We start from the raw sequence: 27,164 nt of genomic DNA, 5'->3' as shown, positions 1-27,164 counted from the left end.
CCCCCCCCCCCCCTTTTTTTTCTTCTCTTCTTTCTCCCCTTTCTTTTTCTCTACTTCCTAATATAAAATCAGTAACGAATGAAACCTGATAGAAGATTGCTTACTGTTACAATGGGAGTATTATTGTGTGCGTATAAATTTTTTTTTCCTTTTTCTTGTCATAACGTGGCATACTGTATGTTATCTCTAAGTCATTAGATATGATTATTTTTATGAAACTGTATGCCCCTTCATGTTTTTGTTTGAATTTGTCTTTTGTATTTACCAGTTTGAGTTATGTAAATGTCTGTTTTTATTGGTTGCTAATAAAAATAAATAAATAAAAAAAGATCATATGAGGGGCAGTACTAATATTAAATTACCTATGTTGAGCACACTGTTGACTGTACCAAGGTATTTTTCTTTTAATGGACAAGATCTACTCACTGACCAATTATTCTTTGGATTAAGCAAGGCTGCTGCCTTTGGGGCAGTGATGTGATTATACTAAAAGGTAATGTAAAGAACAATGATGTGAAGAATGAAGATGTAAAGAACAAAGAAGTGATATGCAAAACAATAAAAAATAGTAGTGTGGACAGTAGGTGAACCCTTTATGAAAATTCAACATTTACATTTATAGCAAACATTTTACCTAGACAAAATCTCCCCTCCAACCACTTAAAGGGCCACAGACAATAATAGCGACTTGTATAATATAGGTCATAAAATAAAGTTCTGATCTCAAGTCAACAACAAGACCCCTTAGCTTCGTATAAATGATTGATTTCCTTTGCTGTAAACAATCTTCTGTGCTTGTTTCCAGTAACTTTAGAACAAATGAGCACATGGGATGTACACACATTGCTGTTCAGTTATATGGGGAGGGGAGCGGTAAGGATAAGTGAGATACACTGATCTGAATCATCCACTATAGGAAATGACAGTGTTCAGTTACTACCACTCAAACACTGGTCCAGACCCAAATGGAGTCAATAACATTACCCAAGCAACTAGCTAGCAACCTCTCTTCTGTGCTGTTCATCGGTAACTCCAAGGCTGTGTACACGTTAGACTTTTGTCATTGGAAAGGATCTTTCACAATCCTTTCCAACGACAAAAAAATGAAAGATACATAAACGAGTGCTGTACATACAGTGCCAGTCTACTCTATGGAGACGGGAGGGAGGAGAACGAGCAAGTTGCACCCCGCTGTACTCTCCTCTCGTCACTTGTATTGCAGTCATTCATTGCTCATGGATCTGCAAGGACGAACCTATGAATGACGCCAGACGGCTACTGTACAAACGTAAAATTTTCATCCAATACTAGCCCTAAAGTGATAATTAGACAAGAATCATCTGACGTGTGTAGGTAGCCTAATACTGACCAGACTGTCATCATGAATAGACAGATGTTGATCTCTAAGATACAGGTGTGGACAAGACTCTTCTTCACTCAAAAAATAAGGCTACTGGAGGGGGTCTCACCAAGCAGAAAAACTTTTAAAGGTAAGCCAAGGAAGACCCTTCTTGTGGTTGTTAAAGGGTCACAGGGACATACTTTCCTGTCAGACAGTTTACCTACCTCAACTCACAGGAGATGCAGGCTGACATGAGAAAGGAGATAGAGGGGATGCTATATTTAGGGATCAATAAGGAGTCCCACAGTGCTGGGTGTAACCAACTGTGCTCATTTTAAAAGAAATGGACAAAAAACTTTCCAGTCATTGCTGTGGACAATAGTAAAATGCTCTGTTGGAGTCTGATTCTGTAACACTGTGACTTAGTTCAGTGAATCTAGTAAGTAAACCCATGGCATTTCTCTGTGAAGAGCCCTCTGCCTGTTGGTCACCTAGCAGGAAAATCTCTTTGCATGGTGAGGTTGAAAGGATGGCCATCACAATATCCACTAAATTACACAGGCAAAATAAAGGAAATCCTAACCGTATGTCCTGTAAAGGACACATTAGGAATGTAGTGAATAAACACAGTATTTGATAATCACTGTCTATACCTGTATGGGGAAAAAAACAGACCTCACATTATATGCCCAAAAATAAACCACAAAAAATCTTGGGCCACCATCATCAGATGAAAAAACTTCCTGATATTTTTCAGTAGACAGCTGTTCTATAGTTAACATGCAGAAATGGTCTTCAGACTATGTTTTAAAATATATTCCCCATCAAATGCTAGGGAGCATTTTAACATCAGTGTACACATATACTTGCCAAGTAAACAAGATTGTACATATACTCATCCTGATCAGTTTTTGTATCCAAAACAATATTTGACCTACTAAAATGCTAGTTTTGATTACAAAATGCCAAGATAATGAGGTACATCAAATTGAAAGGAAACCCCCAAACTCCCACTACTCTGTGGTCCTGACCTTCTCACACTTTTACATTAGTCAGGTCAGAACCTCAGGGTTCAGTGATTAAATATCATCTTTACTAAGAAATCATTGATTGTAGGATTTCCATGTCTTTCTTGTGTCAAGTAGGGCCCTGTTTCTGCGATCAACTTTAAGGCAACAGCAAATCTATTACTGCCACGTCACCGTGAATACTTTAGAAAAAAGAATAATGACACCTTGAAAGGCTCAGCATTGGGACTGCGATTCCTTTTGGCTTAGTGTAAGTACTTTCATTAAAGTCCACACTCGGCAGCTTTAACATTTGTTGGCCAGACAAAATGAGTAATTGTTTTAGGTAACCACACAGGCCGTTTACATGATGGCAGAGAGACAGGATAGAAAGTGGGTTTTTTTTCTTAACATCTTGAATTAGTTTCAAGTGTGCCATTTTGCATTCAAATGTAGAAAGACACGGAAACTAATCCTTTATATTCTATTAGAAAACAGCCACTGTCCCCTCTCTCTCATTATGGTGCAGACTACAAGACCTAACAACAAAAATCTATATTATTGATCTAACCAAGTCTCCACAATTATTCTTTAGAAGGAAACACCGACGATAAATTACATCTGCACTGGCTTTTCATCTGCGGTTCGATATAAGTGATCTCTCAGGGCAAGCTGGAGACCTTAAATCGTCAACACCCTTGTCAGAGTAGCTAAAGAGACCCGACCTCCCACCAAATGTATGGGATATTTCTCAATAGAACTTTTTAACTTAAAATCTTCTCCTACAAGGTGAACATCTGGATCATACCACAGCATTTTTTATCATTCATTTTAATTATTGTGGGTACAGAAAGTCAAACAGATGTTAACAGTCTTCTACAATTGAGACAGTTGTGTAGAAATCACAGAATATGTCAGACATGCAGAAAGAAATGGTGCATATTTATGTTTGCTAAGCATAGGCATGATTATGTTTTCTGTCCGGTATGACAACAGATGTGAGATTTGCCCAATCTCTAAGATATCAGAAACAGGCACAAATAAATTTTTGTAAACCTGAACGATTTTTTCCTCACATAGTAATAAAAGATTTTAAATACTTTTTAATTTACTGCTTAAATATAGGCAAATTTTTTACTCAAATGAAAAAGCCAAATTCCCAGTTTTATTGATAATTAATAAAACATTATTAGCAGCTTATTCTACTCCCAATTGAAAATGCTTTCCATAATCAATAATTATCTAAACACTATTTATACATTAAGAGAGTTCAGTCTTTTATCTCTAGCATAAAAAAGGACTTCTGTGATCAGTACAGATCTTTGTTGCTTCAGAAACTCAGACTAATATAAGCAACACTTGAATCTCCAATGGCTTTTTAGTGAATTCAGTTTTAGAACACATACACAAGTGAGTTACGTGTGTGTGTGTGTTTGCATATACCTTGCAGCAGGGCAAAAGTTGCTGAATGTATAGTCAATGGAAAGCATGGATGTGTGCTAGTTCCAGAGCAGTAGGGGTATTTGTCTGTATCTAGTTTTAGTGGCCTGAAGGTTCCCAAACGATAGTAATTAAATGGAAGGGGTAATACATGTTATCGTGGGTGGAAGATTGAAAAAAAGCATCCCAAGTGTATTGCCAACAGCCACCCCATAAGCACCAGTATCCCTAAAATCAGACTGTTAAACAGCAGGGAACATAAAGATATCTCCTGCTCCTGATGTAGTAAGAAGCAATCATCTGACATTTTATGGCATAGGGTTTATTATTTATTTTCAAAAGAAACATGTACTAAAAGAAACAGCAAAGCTGCCAATGTTTACCTCTTATGGTAGGTAGCCGGTCTGCTGCTTAACAGGTGAACAATGGATGATCATGTGGTCTGAATTTATCTGATGCATATTTTTTCCAGGTGAATGATGTTGAGAACAAGCAAGCCATTGGATCTCTATCACAAACCAGCTGGTAACTAGTAGTGTTAAAAGTCACTAAATGTTTCCTTTTAAAGAAAGTCAATGATGTCCCTAGTCTTCAGATTGTCATGCTGATCTGTTGGCTTGAGCATTTCTAAGATTTTGACCCAAAGCGGGTATGCAGAAATAGTTATTAAAGCTTCCTAGGCGCATTCTTGTTCAGGGCCAGTGACTCAAAGTATACAAATAAGAAACCTTTTCTAAAAGAGATATATAGGCAGTCTTTGTTTCTTATTTTGAAAATGCTATGCATATATCATTTCATTCATCAGTACTTTCTGACACTTACCTGGATAGAGCAACCAAATAAAAGTTTCTGACTTTACAGATATACATACTTGTTTTGGGTCACGTGACAAAAAACATACAAAACCTGGCTGAATAGTGCACTAGCCAAAGAAGAAGTTTCAGAAGGGGTTTGGGACTGTTGTGTTAGGGCCAGGGTTAGTTATTAAGTATATTATGAACATATGTCTGAGAATGTAGAAAAAAAACTGCTTTAGGAATAATTTCCTAGAATGGCAGTGGATTGTATTTGATATCCCTGTAACCTCCTGAACAGTAGAACTCTGGAAAGGAATTGCAGAAAATCAGACATCCTGAATGAAAGTATACTATAAAGGAACATTCTGAAAGAATGAAAGCAAGATGAGATAAATGAGCTTGGTGACCAAGCTTTATTTGTTAACTACAATAGAAAAAAAAGTCAGGTTCGACAGAGCACATCAGAGAGCTAATGGACAAATACACATAATAATTGGGGGGGATAAAAAAGAATAATGGAAAAAAATGTCATTGCATGGTTTGACTATAAGTTCAGAATGAATAAACATATTAACTTAAAGGGGTTAAAACTGCCAACTAGTTAATATAACAAAATATAAGAAATAAAGAACAGCCAGTAAAAGAGAAGATGAGGAGAAGGAAAGAAGAGTTAAAGAGATTGTAGAGCTGGTTAGAGAGCAAGACAACATTTATCTCAGAGACTAAAATAAGGCACCATAAAGATTCAATTTTCATTTACAGCTGCTCGAAGTACATGGAGATGTTTCAAAGTGGACAATGTCTGCTCTCTCAATGTTTATGTTAACGGTGTTTGTTAAAACATCTTTGTTTTAATTAAAAAACAAAAGTATTACTTGCCTATAAATGAGTTTTATATATAACCTGGAAGATAATGAAGACATAATTTCTAAACAGACCTGTGTGAGTCCTGTAATGATCTTTCATGGCAGAGGCTGTAAGGAAAGAATAATGGCATGTAGGCCAAGTACATTTAAATGGCTTTTCGCCTGTGTGAAGCTTCATGTGGTTATTCAGGGACCATTTCTCTCTGAAGCTTCTGTAGCAGAGGTTGCAGGCAAATTTCCTGAGTGAATAAAAAAAAGATAAAGAACATTGGAATTAGAATAAAAAAAAAAACGTGGAGATCAGCATATTTTTAAGCCTAAGAAAAGGACAAGACTTTTACAGGCTCAACAATGGTAAATGCAATGCCTTTGCTGAAGAGAATTGCAGCCTAAGTCTGTCATGTCTGTATAACCAGGCATTGATTTTTCTGTCGAGGCCTGGCACGTCAGCCATTTATTCTCCGCTTTGCGGTTGGGCCCAACGGGTTTGAAAAATTCTGTTACAGTCCAGTCGCCCCTGAGGCAAATGTGAGAATAGATTTCACCTGTACAGACCTATACCACTTATCCAGGGCATGTGCTGTCAGAGCAAAGGCTAAATGAAAAGCTATCTGTTCAACAGTGCTCAGACAACCAAGTGGTGCTAAATGCTGTACTGTGCTGAAATACATCTCTGCTTACACCACGTCATTTAACCCTTCCACTAAAACGGGGGCAAGCCATCTATTGAACATTGCTGAAAGGCCTCAAAGCTAGGAACAGAAGTAAAAAATCAAGTGTGTGTGTATAAATAAGGTATGTTATGTATGTATGTATATATATATATATATATATATATATATATATATATATATATATACACANNNTGTGTATATATATATATATATATATATATATATATATACACATACACACACATATACATAAATACATATACACACACATACACACATTTACAAACCCCCACTATAAAATATTGATTTTATTTAAACTGAAATGTTACATCATGCAAACATATGTATTTACTCACATAAAAAGCAAATACTGATTTATCTGATATAGAAGAAGATATATTTTGTGCTGCAAGACACCCATCTTTAGTAGGAAACTTTTGCTACTGACATACAATGGCAATTTATCTATTTATCTATACTTTAAGTGAACAGACATGTTTGTAATTTGTACGTATAATGAGAGGATAGTGCAGAAAAATATATCTCATACAATGTTATCTACCTTGTTGGGGTCATTTCTGTGGACTACTGAACACCTTCCATGTTATGGGAACAAAGAAATGGAAAGGTAACCTGTAATCCAAATCAGGAGCAAGCAGTTTAGGGTGACAAGGTTGCTTCTCCACAACTATGGTGAAAGAATAAGCATTTTTGCCCAATTTCTTGCATAGGAACTGAAAGCAAATCTCAACATAGGCAGACATAGAAATGTGACAGAAATTTTAATTCTTCCCCACTTTACCAAAAATAGAGGCTGAAGATGAGCTTTAAATATAGGTCTGCTTTAAATGTCATATACAATTATAATTACACATATAAGAGAACAGCTGGGTGAAAAAGAGGCTGAAAACAATAAGTCTTTACGTAACAAAGGTTGTCCTTATTGCAGACATGCACATATCATCACACAGATAACCATTTGTTCTTCTGTAAGCAAACCATGTAACAAAAGCACATTTACAACAATATTTTCTTTGGAATAAACCAGATCTCTTTCTTTTAGTAAGCATAAAAGCATTAAAAGCAACTGAATTCCAAAGAAATATAGATCATAGATAATATTTTATTTATGTTGCAACTGACACATCACATTGCTCCCTGTGTCTTATGGAGGTAAAATTAAACTCTCCCGCAGAGAGTTGTCATTCTAGTGAAAAATGATTGACACATACATCACAGTGGTAAAGCTTCTGAATGTGTTTTTTGCAGTCTGTGAAATACATAAGATCAGGTGGAGAGAAAAGAAATTGCCACCTTGTTACCCCTGAGCAAATGGAATAAAGGTGGTTCTGTCAAACTTAATTTATGTCAATAGAATTTACAAAGCGATGGAAGACATGTCTACTCTGTGCTCATGTATGACTGAACCTTGACTATTTGTATTTTTGTTTTTGCGGTGTCCATCAACTACCATCCAGTGGTGTAATGTAAACAGTATATGATTCTACACGGTTATGTACGATCGCCAAACAAAAAGACATACATATATTCACTCAAATGTTATGTGTTCTCTAACTAGACTTCTTTTCAGCTCTAGGTGATAAGGTCAAACAGAGTGACCATTGATCTCAGAAACTCCAAGTATATGTAAATACTAAGGGCCTTGTAATATGTGATTCTGATCTGACATTTTGTCCCCAACATCATGACTGCTAAAAGACTTACTGTTAGTCTTTATGGAATTCCTCCTCCGCTAAGGCCAATGAGAAATTTCTTAAAACTCAGTGGAATCATCTCGCTCATGATCTTCTGCTGAGAATTTATCACTCAAGCTAAACTTGCTGTGAAGTTCCCCTTTTCAAGGAACTTCTTTTATTTGCTACCTTTTTTGTCTGTTAGAGTCATAACTGTCTGGGTCTCCATTAGGTAATTTTTTTCACCTTGTAAAGGAACATCGGTAACAGAGATACAAAGAGAAATAAAAACTGTGCGCAACTGCTCTCACCAACCACACTGGGCACTTTTCACCCCCCCACTTAACAGGGCCCAGTCTTCCCCCACCTCCCACTTGGCGCTTTTGCACCCCTTGCACAGCCCATATATTACTTCCCCCCCCCCCCCCCCCGGGTACTGACAGAGCATTCTGAAACATGGTTACCAAATATCTAAGCCAACACCTAGGAGAGGCAGCTCTTTAACAGGTAATTTTCTACATATTTTTATTTTATAATATTTTTGCATAACTTTGCCTAACTTGGAAAGGATGACACAAAAAGCAACAGAAACCGCAAATGCAATACAATTGATTTGCATGTTACAGTTAGGTCTATAAATATTTGGACAGACACAACTTTTTTCTAATTTTGGTTCTGTACTTTATCAGAATTAATTTTAAATGAAACAACTCAGATGCAGTTGAACTGAAGACTTTCAGCTTTAATTCAGTGGGTTGAACAAAAATATTGCATACAAAATGTGAGGAACTAACGCCCCTTTTTTTTTTTTTTTTTACAAAATTGCTTTATTTCAGGGGCTCAAAAGTAATAGGACAAGTGACTCAAAGGCTATTTCATGGGCTGGTGTGGGCAATTCTTTCCTTATGTCGTTATCATTTAAGCAGATAAAAGGCCTGGAGTTGATTTGAGAGGGGGTTGCTTGTATGTGGAAGATTTTGCTGTGAACAGACAACATGCAGTCAAAGGAGCTCTCCTTGCAGGTGAAACAAGCCATCCTTAAACTACAGAAAAAACCTATCCGAGAAATTGCTACAGTTTGGTACATCATGAGAAAGAAACAAAGCACTGGAGAACTCAGCAACGCCTAAAGACCTGGACGTCCACGGAAGACAACAGTGGTGGATGATCACAGAATCATTTCCATGGTGAAGAGAAACCCCTTCACAACAGCCAACCAAGTGAACAACACTCTGCAGGAAGTAGGCGATATCCAAGTCTAGCATAAAGAGAAGAATGCATGAAATTAAATACAGAGGGTGCACTGCAAGGTGCAAGCCACTCATAAGCCTCAAGAATAGAAAGGCTGGATTGGACTTTGCTCAAAAATATCTAAAAAAAGCCAGCACAGTTCTGGAAAAACATTCTTTGGACAGATGAAACCAAGATCAACCTTTACCAGAATGATATCAAGAAAAAAGTATGGAGAAGGCATGGAACATCTCATGATCCAAAGCATACCACATCATCTGAAAAACATGGCGGAGGCAGTGTGATGGCCTAGGCGTGCATGGCTGCCAGTGGCACTGGGACACTAGTGTTTATCGAGGATGTGACACAGGACAAAAGCAGCCAAATTAATTCTGAGGTGTTCAGAGACAAACTATCTGCTCAAATCCAGCTAAATTAAGTCAAATTGATTGGGAGGCGTTTCATAATACAGGTGGACAATGACCCAAAACATACAGCCAAAGCAACCCAGGAGTTTAATAAAGCAAAGAAGTGGAATATTCTTGAATGGCCAAGTCAGTCACCTGATCTGAACCCAATTGAGCATGCATGACTAAAGTTTGGACAGAAAGGCCCACAAACAGCAACTGAAAGCCACTGCAGTAAAGGCCTGGCAGAGCATTAAAAAGGACGCAACCCAGAATCTGGTGATGTCCATGAGTTCAAGACTACAAGCTGTCATGGCCAGCAAAGGGTTTTCAACCAAGTATTAGAAATTAACATTTTATCTTCAGCTTATTAATTTGTCCAATTACTTTTTTAGCCCCAGAAATGAAGTGATTGTGTAAAAAAATCCTTTAGTTCCTCACATTTTTATGCAATCTTTTCGTTCAAACCACTAAATTAATATTTAATGTTTGTGAACACTTTCCTCAAAACTGCAGAAAGAAAAAAAAATGTATAGAAGGTATTGCATATCTTTGCACAGTATTTCCAACCTGTTAATATTATGAACAATTGTGAAAATGCTGCCACTAATCTGGCTTTAGGGTCATGCACCTAAGTGAACCCACGCTTGTCAATGCAGGCCAAAGTGAAAAGGTCACATAGTCTGCCTCACCAGCAGCATAAACTTACTTTTCCTAGGCCCACAGCTTTTTTGTTCAGTTGCCAGGTACACACTCAGCACTTTTCAGTGCTGGTTCCTTGTGAATGATTGAGTGTCTTATAGGGTCAGAGAGCCCACAGTCCAAGCTCTGAAAAGTGAGCTTAAAGTGTATTTTGTTTTCTGATTGCACAGAATCCAACAAAAAAAAGGTGAGTACATACTGCTGTAGATGGATGGGAGGAAACCAAGTAAACCTTTTACTTTGTCCTTTTTACTTTAACCTTTAACTTCACATGGGCAAAATAAAGGCTTACTTTAATTTCTTGGCAAACATTATGGTAAGTCATGCTTTATTTTGGAAAGCTGTAAATAGGGCTATACTGGCTATACTGAAGTTTATTGTATTTATATTAAATAAAAAAGTGAAATATACAAATCTTCAAGATTAACAGCTGCTTTACCATTATTTATAGTGACAAATCACAGTAAATAGTGTACATCACTCCAAAATATTCATGTTATCTGCTCATATCTCTGGCCTGCATTCAGATTTCGCAATTGTGACAGAAATTGTATTCCTGAGATAAATCCCACTATCTAGTTGCTTCTGTGTGTATTTATTTGGAGTCAATCCTGCGTAAAATAAATAATCAGGTTAAAGGGATGTTATCTCTTCTTCTGCATTTGTTTCCGCGCTGCTTTACAGGATCATAAATGATAAAATATACCCCTCATTTTCAAACCCGCAATCATTTTCAGATTTGAAAGACCTAACACTTGAATATAAATAGCATTCATACATCTATTTTACATCACACATGTTTGATTTAGCATCGCAAAATCACTCTAAAAATGCTTATGCTGGTAATAACCATCTTGCACGATGACTGAGGGCATTGTTTCTAAGTGATTTGTGGTTCAGCAGCACACCTGCATGCAAAGTTTGGAGGCTGGGCCCAGCAAAGCACATTCTTCTGTAAGACACTAATATGCTTTGTTCTTCTTAACATTAACTCGAGTGTTGTTTGTGACAGACGCAGAAAATGCCTTCAAGCTCAAATCACCAGTCATGATAATATTCAGGCGTCTGTGATAGACTCATAAGAACGTACAATTAAAGAAACTGCTATGGTTCTAACATGCAAAACTCCTCGTCAGAAAACCAGATCTGCATTTATAGAAATCTGAAAAGTAAAAATATGTAAATACACAATGCAAGTTTTAAGTTCTAAAGGAAACCATTAGCGGACCAGCCAACAAAGATGACAGCTGAGATGATGCAAAAGTCGTTTAAACCTTCTATATTACACCAAACTTTTCTATTTTTCATGACTAAGTTATTTGCCATGTAAGAGGCTGAGCGAACTGCTGCTATGCCAGTCTACTACTGACTCTGAGACAACATTACATCTTTACATGGTTGAAGAAATCACACATAATGTACATAGTGCATGTATTCTCCTAATTTTAATTATCCAAATAACAAAAAATAAATATATGGCAGCTTAGCCATCCATAGATGTATTGGCTGCATGAATCATTCCCTTTATTTGATAATTGATAGTTGAATTGGTAAACTACACAGTTCCTGTCTTAGGGTAGATATACTAAATTGTTCTGTATCTATGGAGGAGGAAAGTAGCCACCCATAGACAGCAGCATTTGTGGAAAGAGGAGTGATGTATAGACTAATAGATGTCAATGGACTTGCCATGGAATGTAAAAAGCCACCATTGCTGAGATTGTAACATATCTTTGGCAATAAAAAGGATTTAAGGGGTATGGTTAAACAGAACCTAAACCTGCTCACTGAATACACTGCACACGTTTCACAGTCCTTGTACCTAGAGGTAGTGGGCACAAACATCAACGCCTTTGTTTTTACTAATATATCCCTGAGGGTCTATGGACCGGTGGGGATACTCTATAAAATCCTTGGAATGGTGAAGAAAATAGAATTGGCGCAGAAAATAAGTATTTCACAAGGTAGGCTTCAGTTGTCCTTCACATCAGCTTTATACTAGAAAGTAGTTGTCAAGAAAAAAAAAAACAAAGACAGTTTAGGGGATGGGATGAGGTCCAACCAAAGAATCATTTATAAACAAAATCAAGACAAGCCTGGGTCAAGTTAGGGTGGAAAAGGTCAAAGGCAATCGAAAAATAGAACAGGCAATCTTAAAGAAAATCTAGGGATACTGTGACTGCAATGGACTAAAAAGCATATGCTGCACAGATAACAAAAACAAACAAAAAAAAATAATCACAACTTTACTTGTCATACATCTTTTATTATTACATTTATGTAAATCAACATGTTGGTGACACAGAACCAGCCACAGCTAAACTGTAAATACCTAATCCTTGTGCTGTGACAGTCGTGATGACTTTTCTGGAGACTGGGGGTTCCATTGGCAACGAATGACAAACCAGCACACCGACAGATAGATGTGCTTTCCATAATGCACCAGTGTTACCAAGCCATTACAGGTCTTCTCTTTGCTCCAGCCTTGACTGGGCAGTGAAAGGAGAAGCAGCACACTCATGAGCTTATCTCAATGCTTTCTTCTACAATTAGCAGGCACACGTGTCACCTGATATGCTTGTTTAACTGCTTCTTTCTACCCTGTTCGATAATATGCTTTGTATAAAATGCACAAGGTATTTATACCACTTTCAGTTAAATAAATAAAAAATATGCATATTTGAACATACAGCTGCACCAACATACATACTTTTTATTTAACTAAAATTTAGCTTTTATTTTTAACTGAAATGCTGATTTTAACAGCAGTGGGATCAGCAGCCCATTTTTGTGCAGCATTTTATTTATATTGGATTACACCTATACTTTTACCAAAGTCTAGGGAGAATTTAAAATGCAGCCATTCCCTCTCTGTATTCAGAAGTCATGGCTCCTTTTGCCCGATAGGTCAAGGGGGCTACAATTTTAAAGCTAGCATTGGCACAAACAGACCTCAAATTTTCTATCCATGTGTATAAGCCAGTACAGGACAAGATGCTAGCAGGCATGTTTGTACTAAAGGAGCATGTATGTATGCATGTGAAAAGCATTGTGAAAATGGTGATTGGGGGATACGATTGTTAAAGGCCTTTTTTTGCATTTGCCAGAATTCTAATTAACATCTAAGTATACTACTTGAGCCAGTCATGAACTGCAGTAAATCCAGTTTTCTCATTTTTGTGGAGTTCCATTATTAAATAAAATGCTCTTAAGACTTCCAAGGAGGTTTAGAGATGCAGCTCAGTCAGATTAATCACAGTTATGACTAAAATTTCCAGTTACAGTGGTGAGTTAAAAACCCACCTCTTTGCTAAGTATTAATGCTTGATCCATTAAATCAGCAGGAAAAATACAATTACAGTAAAAAGGTTTAGAAACATAATGGTCTTATTAACAATAATATGAAGGTATTCAAGAAGGTTAACACAAAGTATATGTGGGTGAAGAAACTTTCTGATTCATCACACAGCTGGCAGAAAGGGTCTTGGCAGTGCCAAAGCATACAACACATTTACAGGTGTCAAAAAGTCACTGCATTGTGAGTAATACAACGTGCTGTGAAGCTACTGCTTTGAGTGTGTCAAATGTCATGTCGAAGTCACTAATCATCACTTAAAAACAAGCGTTCAGCTCATCTAAAAATGTTTAACATCTATTATTTATGTGACAGTATTGCTCACTATTACAGCTGTAAATGTGACAGGAATTTAAAAAAATCTTTCTCTAAAAGTGTACTCAATCAGAATTTCTGTGCATAGCTAAAAGATAAGTAAATATAGGTATAATGTATACACCATTATTGGGGAAGGGATGGAGGTCATTAACTCTATGTAGGCTCCGACACTGACCAACACAAAGCATACACAGAGTTTAAACCAACAGCTCCAAGATATGAATGGAGTGCTGGGGTAGCAAGGTAAAAAGAAAATATTTGGGTTGGGGAAAAAAAGCTTTCAAGAGAACCTGTTACTTTGCCCTGAATCTGTAAATAGAAGCTCTGAAAATACTTGCTTGATTTGAACAGTAACTTTGTAATCCCATTCACGAATACAATCAAGTAACATGGTCTGCTAGACACATGTTAAGCCTTCATTTAGGCTTAATAATATAAATTTACAATTAGCCATACTCAACACTCCATCTTCCTATACAGTCCCTGCAGCTAAGCTCAATAACTGTTGCAATACTAATAGTATGGATCATTTTTGGCAGCTTCGGGTAAAATACAGTAAATTTACTAATTTTAAAAAAGAAAAAAAATCTATCTTAATTTATGTGAAAACATATGAGGTCTAGGAAAGTTCCACGTATTAAAAGTCTGATCAGTTAATTTCCCTTTGTAAAACCTTGATGGTTGCTTTATTTGTAATGATTTGTAGACTTAGGGTACATTCACACGTCAGATGATTCTCGTCCGATAATGGACGAAAATCTGGAATGTATACAGTGCTCGTCTTTTGGACAACCATCCTGGCGAATCCACGGATGGAGAACAGGGTCTGATCATAATGAAAGTAAAGGGGAGAGAGAGCAGCGGGTTGCCGCTCCGTCGTTCTCCCCCTCCCCTGTCCATAGAGCAGAACGGTGTTGTATGTACAGTGATTGTTCATGCATCATTCAGACTTTTATTTTTCCTTTCCAATGATAATTATTGCACTTATTGCAGCCATAGGATGTACAGAAATTAGACTTTTGTCGTTAGAAAGGATCTGTCATGATTCTTTCCAATGACAAAAGACGCAGCCCATTGCGCTCTCTGACCTTCACTTGCATTGCAGTCATTCATGGATCTGCCGTCAGATTCTCATCTGATACTCGTCCTGAAACGATAATTGGACAGGAATCATCTAATGTGTGTGCATAGCCATTATGTCTATGGTCATCAGAATGAAGTGGATATTTCATTTGAATGATTTTGGGTGAAACAAAGACTAGTCATGATGTTGTATTTCATTTAGTCGCCATGGATTTTTTATGGAGGTCAGAGATGTTTTTCTAACCTTCCCTTCCATAGGAGTTAAAATACATGCTAGGGGTTTCAAAGTATCTTCTGCATTATTATGTAAAAAAAATCTTCGGGTAGTCACATAATAACAATATATACAACTGCAACCCTAAACCCCCTAGCGGTATTTCCGAGTGTGACTCGGGGTTGATTTTACATGTTAAAAGCGGTAATCCAGAGCGACACTGAGGGGTCGCTAAAAACATAAAAAAAACCTTGTTTTGTTGGCATCCTGCAGGTCCTCAGGATACGTCTTCTTCCTTGGATCTTCAGCCGGCGACTACAGAGACGTTCTTTGGGGTTTCCTGGTGACGTCGATGCGGGCGGGAGGAGCGGTTAGAATTTTAAATAATTTTGTAATGGATTCAATACCAAAAAGCTGTATTGATTACAATACAAAGAAATCTTTATATAATAGAATATATATATATATATATATATATAAATATGTTTATTATACAAGCTACTGTACAGTTAAATTACAGGTTTCCCTTTTTTATTTTATTTTTTTTACTAGATTTTTTTTTTTTTAAATTCAAAGTTTATTAATAAATTTATTAAATATTGGACATATTTCGGTGAGTTATGCCTAAGAATTATAGGCCTACAATGCAAAAAAATGTCCATGCAAAATATTGTAACGCTTTTTGTGTGAAAATATGAACAGAATTAGAATGCTAGAGGGGTTAAAGTGTCCCCACTTTCTGAGAGATGCAGAAATTCTTCTAAGGCGTCTGGGCCCACTAAAAGTTCCCATGCAGTAGTGCTCTATTTGTTAGTGTTACTCTGTGACCCTGTTCTGCAATACACATCAGGCCTGATTTAATAAAGCTCTATAAGAATAGAGAAGATAGACCATCATTGGAGAACCTGGGTGATCTGGCAAGTTTGGAATGGATTTCTTGAAATCATTTCATATTTAGCAAATGTTTTCAATTCTGGACCAGAACAGTTTCAGGTTTGCTGATCACCCAGGTTCACCCATGGTAGTGTACGTTCTGTAGTCTTGTGGAGTCTTGATAAATCAGGCCCACTGATACCTTGGTTCCTGGTCCCACAAAGTCCTTTAGCTGCCTGGTTGGATTTTACCACATGAAGCAGTACCTCTGTAATATATACAAGATTCTCCTACAGCACTGCATTTTGAATTATGAAAGCAGAAAGGGACCAGGAGACCTAAGGTCAAAAATATTATAAAAAGATGTTTTGCATCCTCATAAATAGTTCAGTTTAAATTATGAGAGGGTAAGAAGGCTAGAGAAAAATGTAGACCCTGAAGCTTCTTTTTAAGAGTACAGGTAAGTAGAAATTTTAGTTTTGTTTAAAGTTTTGTTTTGTTTAAAGGCAGCAGTGGAGCTGCCAGACTGCATATCAGAATTTTGATTTAAAGAAACTCGTAAGGAAAACATTTTTTCTGAACTCCACAGGCCAAAAAGACTTTTACAAAGGCAGTCTGCTTACCAAATTAATTTTCTCTAAATTCCAATGTCCTTTAGGCTGGATCTGCATCCTGGAATGCATATTTATTCAGTCACTGAATGATGTGTAGGTTTACAAAATAATCCTTAAAATGCAACAAATCCTTTTGTGGAATGGTCTACACTTTTGTTGTAACACCTACAAATATCTCATAAATAAAATCTTTATGTTTTCATACAATGCAGTGTAGCAGAGAAGTGGTACACGTGTGCTTCATAAACTATTAATTGTGCAGGTATCTTCCTAACCAATGCAAAGATATGCTAACTGTACCCTTTTTTATGAACTTTTTTAAATTTGTACTTAAAATGTCTATGTCTGAGGCTTTTTTTTTGGTAATAAAACAAAATTCCAGGACAATTCATACATACAAAGTTGAAATAAATATATGGGTGCTGTTTTATCCTTCAAAAGACAGAGCACCAACATATTACACAGCGTTTTACAAAGTCCATAGTCACTAATCGTCCATCAAAGATTTGAATTATGTCACTTTTAGGAGCAAATACAAGTCCTGTACCACCCATCAGCTGTTATGTACCGTATTTTTCGGACCATAAGACGCACTGGACCATAAGACGCACCAGTTTTTTGGAGAAGGGAAATGAAGAAAACAAAGATTCTGAAACAAATAGTGTCCTAAAATATTTTATGTGCATTAAAAACCAACATCACAGTCATAAACACATGTGTGTTTGTGTGCTGTGAGTGATCTTCAGCACGCTATTCAGGGAACACAGCATGACTTTGTCAGCCAATCATGCTGAGAGTGGGAGGACGCCGGGAGCAAGATACAGGAGACAGTCACTCTGGCCGCGCTGAACAGGAGACAGAAAAGGCAGATGGGGGGGGGCGATACAGGGGGGACGAGACAGCAGCTGGGAAGGATACATTTTGATACATTTGGACCATAAGACGCAGGGACTTTTTCCCCCCACTTCTGGGGGAAAAAAAGTGCGTCTTATGGTCCGAAAAATACGGTATATAGTAAAAGGACAAGCTACCAGCATATACCCTCTTAGCATATGAGCACCGAAGCAGGTTCCTTGTGGTTGTTTTTTCATCTCCAAGACTTGGCTGTGCTGTACAGGAGGTAATAATGCTGTGTAAAATATATAAATGGTTCTATATTCCAGTCCTAGATAGTACAGTGGCTTCAGAAAAATTTCAGACCCCCTTCACCTTTCAGTGTTGCAGCCTGATACTACAATTGTTTAAATTCTTTTTTTCCCCTTTTTAGTCTACACTCAGCAGCCCATAATGACAAAGTGAAAACAGGATTTTAGACAATTTTCTAAATTTAGTAAAAAGAAAAAACTGAAATCTCACATTTACATAAGTATTTAGACCTCTAGCAAAAACACTTGAAAATTAGCTTAGATGTCTCCCATTTCTCGATTACTGCTGAGATGTGTCTCTACCTTGACTGGAGCTCATTTGTGTTAAAATACATTGATTGAACATGATTTGGAAAGGCTCATACCTCCTTATAGAAGACTTTCTCTATCTTTATTTATTAAAACACCAAGCCATGAGGTCAAAGAAAATGCCTGCAGAACTCAAGAGACAGGATTATTGTAATGTACAGGCCTGGGGAAGGCTACAAAAATGTTCTACTGCCCTAAATGTTCCCAAGAGCACAGGGGGCTCCATAATTCTCAAATGGAAGAAGTTTGGTGCAATCATGACTCTGCCCAAAGATGATATTTCAGTTTTGTCTTTTTAATGAATTTACTATACTGTCTACAATACGGAGTGTACATTGATAAGGTAAAAAAATAAAATAAAGGAACTCAAAGGGTTGTAGCATCAGTCTGCAACCTATCAAAATGAAAAAGGTAAGGGGGTCTGAATACTTTCTTGAGTCAGTCTTTGTGTATATTTTAGATATGTATACACACATATACACACACACCTACCTCTCTATCTATTCCAGTAATAAGACCATGTCTACACTTTTGCTGGAAGCAAACCTTCTGTAAAATTCTATTTATCTCCCTGCCAATCACAAAGTGACTGACTGACTATAACACGGCCTTATCTGGGCCTGCTGTCTGTTGTGCATTCTGCTAAGTGATGTCATCACTCGAACAGGAGAAAATAAGCAGATTATTACAGCGACTAGAAGCAAAACTAAACATCTGGGTTCTTTGCATGGACAGATTTACACACTGGCTGTCAGATAAAGAGCAGTTTGCCTGCTGCTTACACAACAAGAATGTGCCTGACAGCTTCTTCCCAGCTCAGGATCTGATTACATAAATAGGCCATTTCATGACTGTTTCTAAGGACTGACAGTCTGTAGTTTAAAGAGCAATTTCTTAAATATCAGCTTTGCAACCCCACATATAGCCCTAATTAATATATCTGTAAGATTCAGGAAAGCCAATACATTTCTTTTTTTATTATGATAATCAAAGATTTTTAATATAAAATGGTTCAGTAAAATTAAAAAAGAAGAACAACATAAGCAAAGCTTAAGGCATCGTCAAAGGATGATCCTTGGATGTTCTTTATTACCAGAGCTAATTGCCTCACATGGTGTAAATTGTCATCCAACACATGGTATTAATAGAAAAGTAATCTGTTTGGTACTAAAAACTCGATGCATAAATGTGCCGCTCACATTAAAAAGTTGTTCAATTTAGTAACATCAAATACTGTGTACTAGACTTTAATTAACATGAAATATGCCTAATTAAGATTTTTTTTCAGAACCTAATTCAATATTTGTGTATTCGTAATTCCATGCTTAAATTAAGAGGCTCTTTAGCTTGGTACTAATTAGTTGTAATAATTGTTTTACTTCACATATTTAAAAACACAACAATACTGAGTGTGTAGGATGGAGGCACATAGCAGCCTGTACTCATGCAATGCTGATTTCTAATCAGATGTCATTAAAGGACAGTTATTTAAAGTCTAAGCTTACCTTTCAAGCATCTTAAAACTTGAATATGCCTGCAATAAAAGTCTTTATTTGCTATATTTAAAGTTGAACTCCGTGCCCAAGCTTTTCACTTATGGTTTGGGTATACTATGAAGAAGTTCAATCCTTTATCACCTTTTAATGCTGGGGAGCCTTCTCTACTGTAGGGGTGACCACAAAAGTTAAGTTGAGGAACGTTCTAACCCTTTCCTTCCATTTTAACCCCAGTGGGCAGATTTTGCCTTCTCGTATAAGTTATTTTATGTGGCTTCCTGACACAAAGAGCACCAGTCAATAGCAGGAAAATAAGAGTTTGATCCACCCATCATTGCCATGTACTCAGACTACTTCAGTGTGGGTCATTAACCACCTGAGCGTTACACTGAGGTCTAGATTTCTGTACCAAAAGTGATCCACTGTTTTTCATGAAATTTTTTTTTTAAATTGGGAGGTAAGGATGTGACAAAATTACGGGGTTAACCATCCTAGCCATTTTTTTTTGCCCGTACGAAGGTCGGGCATACCGGCAAGGTGGTTAAAGCTTAGAATTGTGTTCATGGATAGAATCTTTCTCTTGCAACAATTTGCATCTTTTAATACTACAGCTTGACATATTGACATCAAATCTATCCTCTCTTTTACTGCCCATCATTTTCTGAAAGAATGTATCCCTGGAATCCTTTCAAAGACGTCTGCTGATTCATGTATAATCACACAACCTATCATCAGATTGCACACACTGTTTTTTTCAAACAGTACTATTGCAGTTAATTGTATTAAGCTGACCCCTCACAAATAATAACTTTGGAGTCTACCTTTTTTTTTTAGGTTATCTTGTAGTACCATTGCTGCACAGTTTTTGCAAGGCTACATGCAGTGTTCAAGAGTTGTTAACTGCTCCAACTGGTTACAAAAATGATATTCTTTTAAAAGTAAAATAAAAATCCTTGGAGCCGTACACCATTCCTAAGTGCTAGTCTGAACTAAACTATGTACCACTCAGTGGCCAGTAAGAAAAATCCTGCTGGCCACTGAGTGATGCAAACTTTAGCTGTGCATTCTGCTAGTAAATCAAATATAAAAGGAGGGGAAAGACAGGCTTTTTGGCAAGATTATTTTAATGCATATATATTTTATTATAAGAACATTACCCTGAGTTTAACATAAATCTAACTATGCAAATTCACTGGCAATACATAGTTTTCCCTAAACTTATTGGTACATTTCCTGTGCATTTTGCTAACCTGAGTGGCTGTCATTGTCATTGTTTGTATTTGTCTGTCTTCTGCAACCCCTATTTACTGTACAGCACCGTTTAATATGTTGGTGCTTTATAAAGTTTACAAATATTACCAATGCATAACTGTTGCATATTAGATGTAATATTTAGACAATAAGACCTTAGTTATAAGTTAGGATCTGAAGTAGAACACATTCACATTTATTTCTAAATCTTGCAGTAGTGAAAAAAAACAAAGCTGTTTATTTTGGCGGAATGGAAGGAAGAAGGGATAGAAAGATTTACCCATTGCTTACTGCCTGAAATGGTTGCATTACATTTTTCAAATATGAGAACATTAGGGTAACTACTTTTTACTGATAATACCTTTTATATGTATGGAAAACTAGGGACTGGAGGCCCTTCAGCATTCCAAGGCTACATATGTCAAATGATTCTTGGGCAATGTAAGCTGTCCGACTGGTCTCGGATGAGAATCTGAGATGGGTACAGAGGTCGTCCAACATCGTTCACGGATCCATCCTGGCGGATCCATAAATGACATAGAACAGAACGGTGCCCTTGGCACAGTGCTTGTTCATTCATCTTCCAGAAGTTCGAAAAAGATTGTTTCCAACGACAATAAGCGAGCATGTATATGCAGCCTAACATGGTAGAAATTTACATAAATAGATTAATAAATGATATATATGTTAAGTTTTAAAGGACTGATGGCAATAGAGAGCTCATATTTAATAATCCAGTTGAGGATCTTCTTCTCTTCTATGTAATCTTTACAAGACTAGCAATGTGAAGTGGTAAACAATATGTGCTGATGAAGTAGATGCGCAGCAGATGAAAACGCAAACATTTTAGAAAGAATCTTGCTCATGACACCAACATTTAAATTCATAACCTCAAGACTGTTGCTTGTTACTTAGGTCAAAACTGAAGGAGTTTCATGCACAGGCAAACTAAATAAGTTATGATGCTTGAAAACTGCTTTAATGTGCCCCCCTGAAATAACCACAATAGTGGTTTATTCTATTATAAAGTACACTTCATTACCATATACTAAACAGCAGAGAACAAAGCAAAAATCTAATTAATACTTGAGATAAAATTTTACAAACAGTTTACTATAAATCTGGAGTATGGTGTAAAAGTCAAGAATTTCCGTTCTGCCATTGAGCACCATCAATCTCTGTTGTAAGGAGCTGCTATTTACAGAGCTTGGCAATAAGATAGAAAAGGGAACAACTGTACTGCTTTTAGAAAACAATGCCTTTTTTTTTTTTTTTTTTTTTTTTTTTTTTTTTTAACATAACATATACAAAAATGTATACTACACCCATAGCTTATGATAAATCCCATCCTATTCTGTGCAGGACAGCTGTTTTAAAGAGCCTGTAAGGTGATAAAACATCAAAGCATTCTTCAATGCAAAAACTTTCACCAAACCCAAAATTATATATTATATTATAAGTACCACTTTTTATCTTTTCAGGTGTGGTGTCTACTTGGGCTATGAGCTTTGTCTATACCTTTCACAAGAAGATGCTACTAGCTGCTCCTGCTACCTCATGTGGTCTTAAATGACTCATTTTCAAATAAAAAGGGAAATTCATGTCATCATTTTGACATATCTAAAGGTTTTAAACACCATTACAAAAACTATCTCCTGTAAACACCATATTACAGTGGTTGCACAAATAGCACAATTACAGAAAACATTCTTTGTGACCCTATAATGGCAAGATTCCTTTGATCAAAACCTATTTGAAAATGATTAGAAACAGGTTTCAAATAAAAAAAAAAAAAAAAATTAATACGCAAGATGTAAACTATTGGTAATATTTAAATTAACATATGAAGTGTCTAAGAATAGACAATCTTTGTTACATAAAGAATGCTCTAATTGCTTTAAATCAGCCTGTGCTATCCATCTTCAATATTTTTTATTACAACACAGTAAACAGAACACTATTAGAACTGTTGCAGAGTTTAGGCAAGATTTTTGCTCGTCCTTAAATCATTTTAAAATAATGAGAGCTTTAGCCGTTATCTAATTAACAAGTGCCTTCTCTGAATTAAAAAAAAAAAGAGGTATCGTTTAGCCCAGGGTTGTTTAGTAAATTGGCTCAGTGGCATGTAAGCTAATGTAGGATAGGAGTTACAGAGTCTTGTTCCAGGCTTCTTATTGCTTGAATTATAATTCAGTGATCACCTTAGATCATGGGCTATTCATAAATCAGACGCCTGACATAGGATGAAAAATTGTATTAATATATGAAACTTATTATATAGTACAAAAACGCTCTCTTGATAAATTACATTGTTCAGGCTTGACAATGATTGCGTTTAAAACATTATTCCTGTTTGCTGTTTTACGGACTGAGACCTCTTCATGAAAAATTTACAATGCTCTTCTGTGTTTTGAAGTCAAAGGGCAGTAGGAGCAAGCCGGAGATAGAATGCAATGCTTTAGGTTTGCTGACAGCAGCGGGACAAAAAAAAAATAAAATAAATAAAAATATTCCTTAACATCTTCAGTGCCAAATAATGTCCCCTGTTCCTTAGTATTTAATATCAGTGAATTTTGTTCTAAACAAAGGGGAAGATGCTCATGGGGGTTAGTAGGTGTTTTTTGTGGGCCTAACAACACAGCTACAGATGTTGTGTACAGGCAGTTTAAAAAAATGAAATATAGAATCTTTTTAAAGCAGACCATGCAGCAAATGAGCTGCTTATTCATTTTGTGCCCTCTCTCTTTTTGTGCCCTATATATAGTATTTTTGAAAGAAAAAAAAATAAACATTTGGGGAAGACATTCTTTACCTTTACATGGTTCTATTATACAGAGGGTGATGTCCTAATCCTTCCACTGAGATCCCAGGGAATACCAAGGAAAGTCCTGAATGCATGAGATGCTACTACAGCACAGGAGAATCATTCATGAGATTTGGGTTACTCAACATTATCTGTGACATCAACCTCTCACCTAGGAGCTATGGACTCTGGAGAAAAGGTAGGTATATTTTATACATTCATATTAAGAAGACTGTTTACCTTAAAGCCTGCCTGCTACAGAGGGAATTAAACATTTCTCCACTTACCCAGGGATCACATTGCAACTTTGTAAAAGTGACAAGGTGACAGGCAATAGCATGGGGTAATCTGTGTCATACACTTGTAATAAAATGGCACAGTAATAAAATAATATTTAGTAGGTACAAGTAACATGGTACATTGAGTTGGCTCAAATTTTAGTTAACCATGCCTATTGAAGACTCTGAGACTGTCCCGTGCAGTATGGCCATAACCAAATAGTTCTTTTACTTACTTCGGTAGAACCAGTGAACAAAAAAGGAAGCTCGTTACTAATATCTGCATTTTAAAATCTTCTCTCTGGTAACATTTATGTTTGTTACCTTTGATAAAATGCTATGTGTGCTAATGAAATATGAATCATTGGTCAAACACCAGTGTGTAAGGATTCAATTGCCTGACTTGCAGTACATTTCTCCAATTCCTATAATGATCCATGGGTATTTTATAATCACTAAATGGGAAGGAGATACTCACAAAGGCACATGGATGTGCATATTCCGATAGATCAACCTGGGTGCCACAAAACTTACATCACTCCATTATGCAAATCTGAACCAATGACTGTGAAAAAGAAAACCTGAGCCCCCCATCCTCCAGTATCTCACTATACTATAATGAACATGAATAATTGAGAGACTCACTAATGAAAATGGTGAGAGAGTACTCAGGCCATAAATGTAATGGGAAACATGCACCAATGCACAAGAAAGAAAAACTGATTCATAGACCAGGATTGAATTTCACAATTTTATTTTCAGTTGCACAGAGCCATTAGCATCTCCATAAGAGAGAAAAAAAGTGAGCTATGCAGCACAGGAACTCAAGGTCTCCAAATAGATTGCCTTTAAAGCTATCCTGAGTCTGATGACCAGCATCAGTTCAGCCAATTCCTATGAGCTCAGGACACCCTAGACCTGCTTCAACCTGTGACTGGACTGTAGAAAAGTGACAGGCTCTTCTTTCCATCTTTCTCCTCTTATCATACTGCTTCTTGTAAGCAAATAAACCTACTGCCGTCTTGTATTGCTTCTTCCAATCACATTCCAACCTTGCTATATACTGGGACTGCAAAATCAGGTGTGTGTTTAAATACAATGATGTATTATTAATTACAAAGTAATATTTGGTATCCTTTAGCTGCCTAGCTTTTAGCTTTATGAAAAGTAGAAAGGAAATAGTTTTATAATACCAAGCTGATATTTTCAGTATGAAAAATAAAAATATTATAAAAATGGAACAATTTCCAGTACTGAAAGTCTAAAGCAGTTACATATCACATTAGAAAGAAAAACAACATCATTTTTCGCACTCAGTAATGTTCCTAATGCAAATTTTTTTGCCAAGTATATGAAGAGCATAACCTTTAAGGCCATTTGAAATGTCTCTTCTAGATATGAAGAACTCTTGTAGGTTCACACACTATTAACTTCTGTACGGAATCTCTATGTAAGCCTGCAGAGGGAAGGCACCACCTAACAATCTGCTTCACAATATATATGTATTAGTTGGCCTTTACACCCACACAGTGCGTTACTCTAACCGACTTTTTTCTCCAATATGAAGATACTAATTGCCCTGTGCAACAGAAGGCACAGTAAATAATGAAAATTTAATCCTGGCCTATGAATTGGTTTCTCTTTCTTGTGCATAGGTGCATGTTTCATTGAAATTTATGGCCTGAGTGTAACAAATAAAGGGGCAAATCTATGAAGTTTAATTTAAAACTAGGCCGACTTCTTTGCACAATGTGTTATGACAAATGAATTTTGCCAAGGCTGACTGGGTTACTTGTGCTACAGTTCCATATTATTTACATTAATTACAGAAAGGCTGCTTTGTTAATGGTACATTGTAGTGTAGGTCGCAGCATGATATGCTAATGATCAAAGAAAAATCAGCATCTCCAATATTTATGGTAATTTGGAAGAGAGTAAGGAATCGGCTTATTTCTCTATATTTTAGCTTAGTGAAAAAAATCAAAACAAAAAAAAACAACACAATGAGATAAAATCATTTTGGTTTACAGCACAGAAAGAAAAGTTGTAATTGCTATTACATTTACAACACAAACATAGGAGGAAAATCTGTTATTTAAAGTGCTGTAATGTTTTTGAAAGTTTAAGTGAAGTGTAATAATAAAGCAATATCTCAATTTATCATGTAAAGCCCAGTCACTTCAGTAATGGAAGATTTGTTCTTTATTTGAGGTAATGGCTTATAAAATAATTTCACAGTTGTAACATCTTGCTTGATGCCTAATAAGCTCTTGAATGAGGCTAACCAAGAAACAGCCAAATAGTTTCTCCAAAATGCAAAACTGAAAAACACATTTTAAATAATGGACAGATATCCACACCAACTCTTTGTCCAATCCTGATGACAGGCACCCCTGTTTTTGTTTTGCATTTAGCTTCACTTTGACCTTACTAAGAAAAAATATTCCCCAAATACAAATGACAATGACTTGCAAGGTGGCCTTTCAAATCACACACTTCCATCACCACAGCAACTGCTGGATTAGCTTTATTGGTCAGTAAAGAAAAAAATGACACATTGCAAAACACCCGTGCCCATATGTAAATGCTTGAAAATGTTAAAGTAGCCAAAATGTTTTAGAAGTCTGCTTATCTGTTTTCCAACACTTCAGCAGGTTAAGGTATTTTGTATGTTTGGTAATGATGGGTCACTTGCTCTGATGATCTTCAATAGATAGTAGTTGGCCACCAGTAGATGGTGCTGTGTCCTCATAAAAAATGTGTAACAAACACCTTAATTTGACAGCAAGAGTTTTTTTTACAAGCTTTGCATGAGGACAACACTCCATCTACTGGTGTGCTTCAAGTATAAACTGAGAAGCATTTATACATGAGTATATATGATATTTATATTCAATGAATAAGTATTTAATATTGAATCTGGAAAGAAGGTTTTTTTTTTTTTTGAGCATGGCACTCTGTTTCTAGGAGTACTAATTAAAATTATTAATGGACCCATTAAGGAGGAAGTGGGATAAGTCACTGCACCTATTTAAGCGTGTTTGTAAACGTCGCCTTAAGTTACTGAGCTCTGTAAACAAGAAAAATATAACTAGAAAATATAAAAATTAGTTTATACTTTAACTGCTGGGTGGATGGTAAAATACATAATATGAGGATCATTATGGAAAATGGTACATTATAACTAAAAGAATTCAGCCTTTACAAAACTACAAAAATAAAATTTAGTAAAATTTGCAGAACATAAATGGTAATGACAATTCTTA

At 36.3% G+C, this 27,164-nt stretch overlaps 1 protein-coding gene across 3 annotated transcripts in view; it reads right to left on the bottom strand.

The window, feature by feature from the left end:
- Positions 1–27,164, bottom strand: part of ZNF407 (zinc finger protein 407) — a 275,487-nt gene that overhangs the window by 101,740 nt on the left and 146,583 nt on the right. For all 3 annotated transcript variants that reach the window (XM_072411522.1, XM_072411521.1, XM_072411523.1), the window contains one exon: positions 5,525–5,691. In XM_072411522.1, the coding sequence (XP_072267623.1) occupies positions 5,525–5,691 (167 nt within the window). The remainder of the gene's footprint in view (positions 1–5,524; positions 5,692–27,164) is intronic.

This window comes from Pyxicephalus adspersus, chromosome 5 (assembly GCF_032062135.1).
Source record: "Pyxicephalus adspersus chromosome 5, UCB_Pads_2.0, whole genome shotgun sequence".
NCBI lineage: Eukaryota > Metazoa > Chordata > Amphibia > Anura > Pyxicephalidae > Pyxicephalus > Pyxicephalus adspersus.
This window is presented reverse-complemented; position numbering and strand designations above follow the sequence as displayed.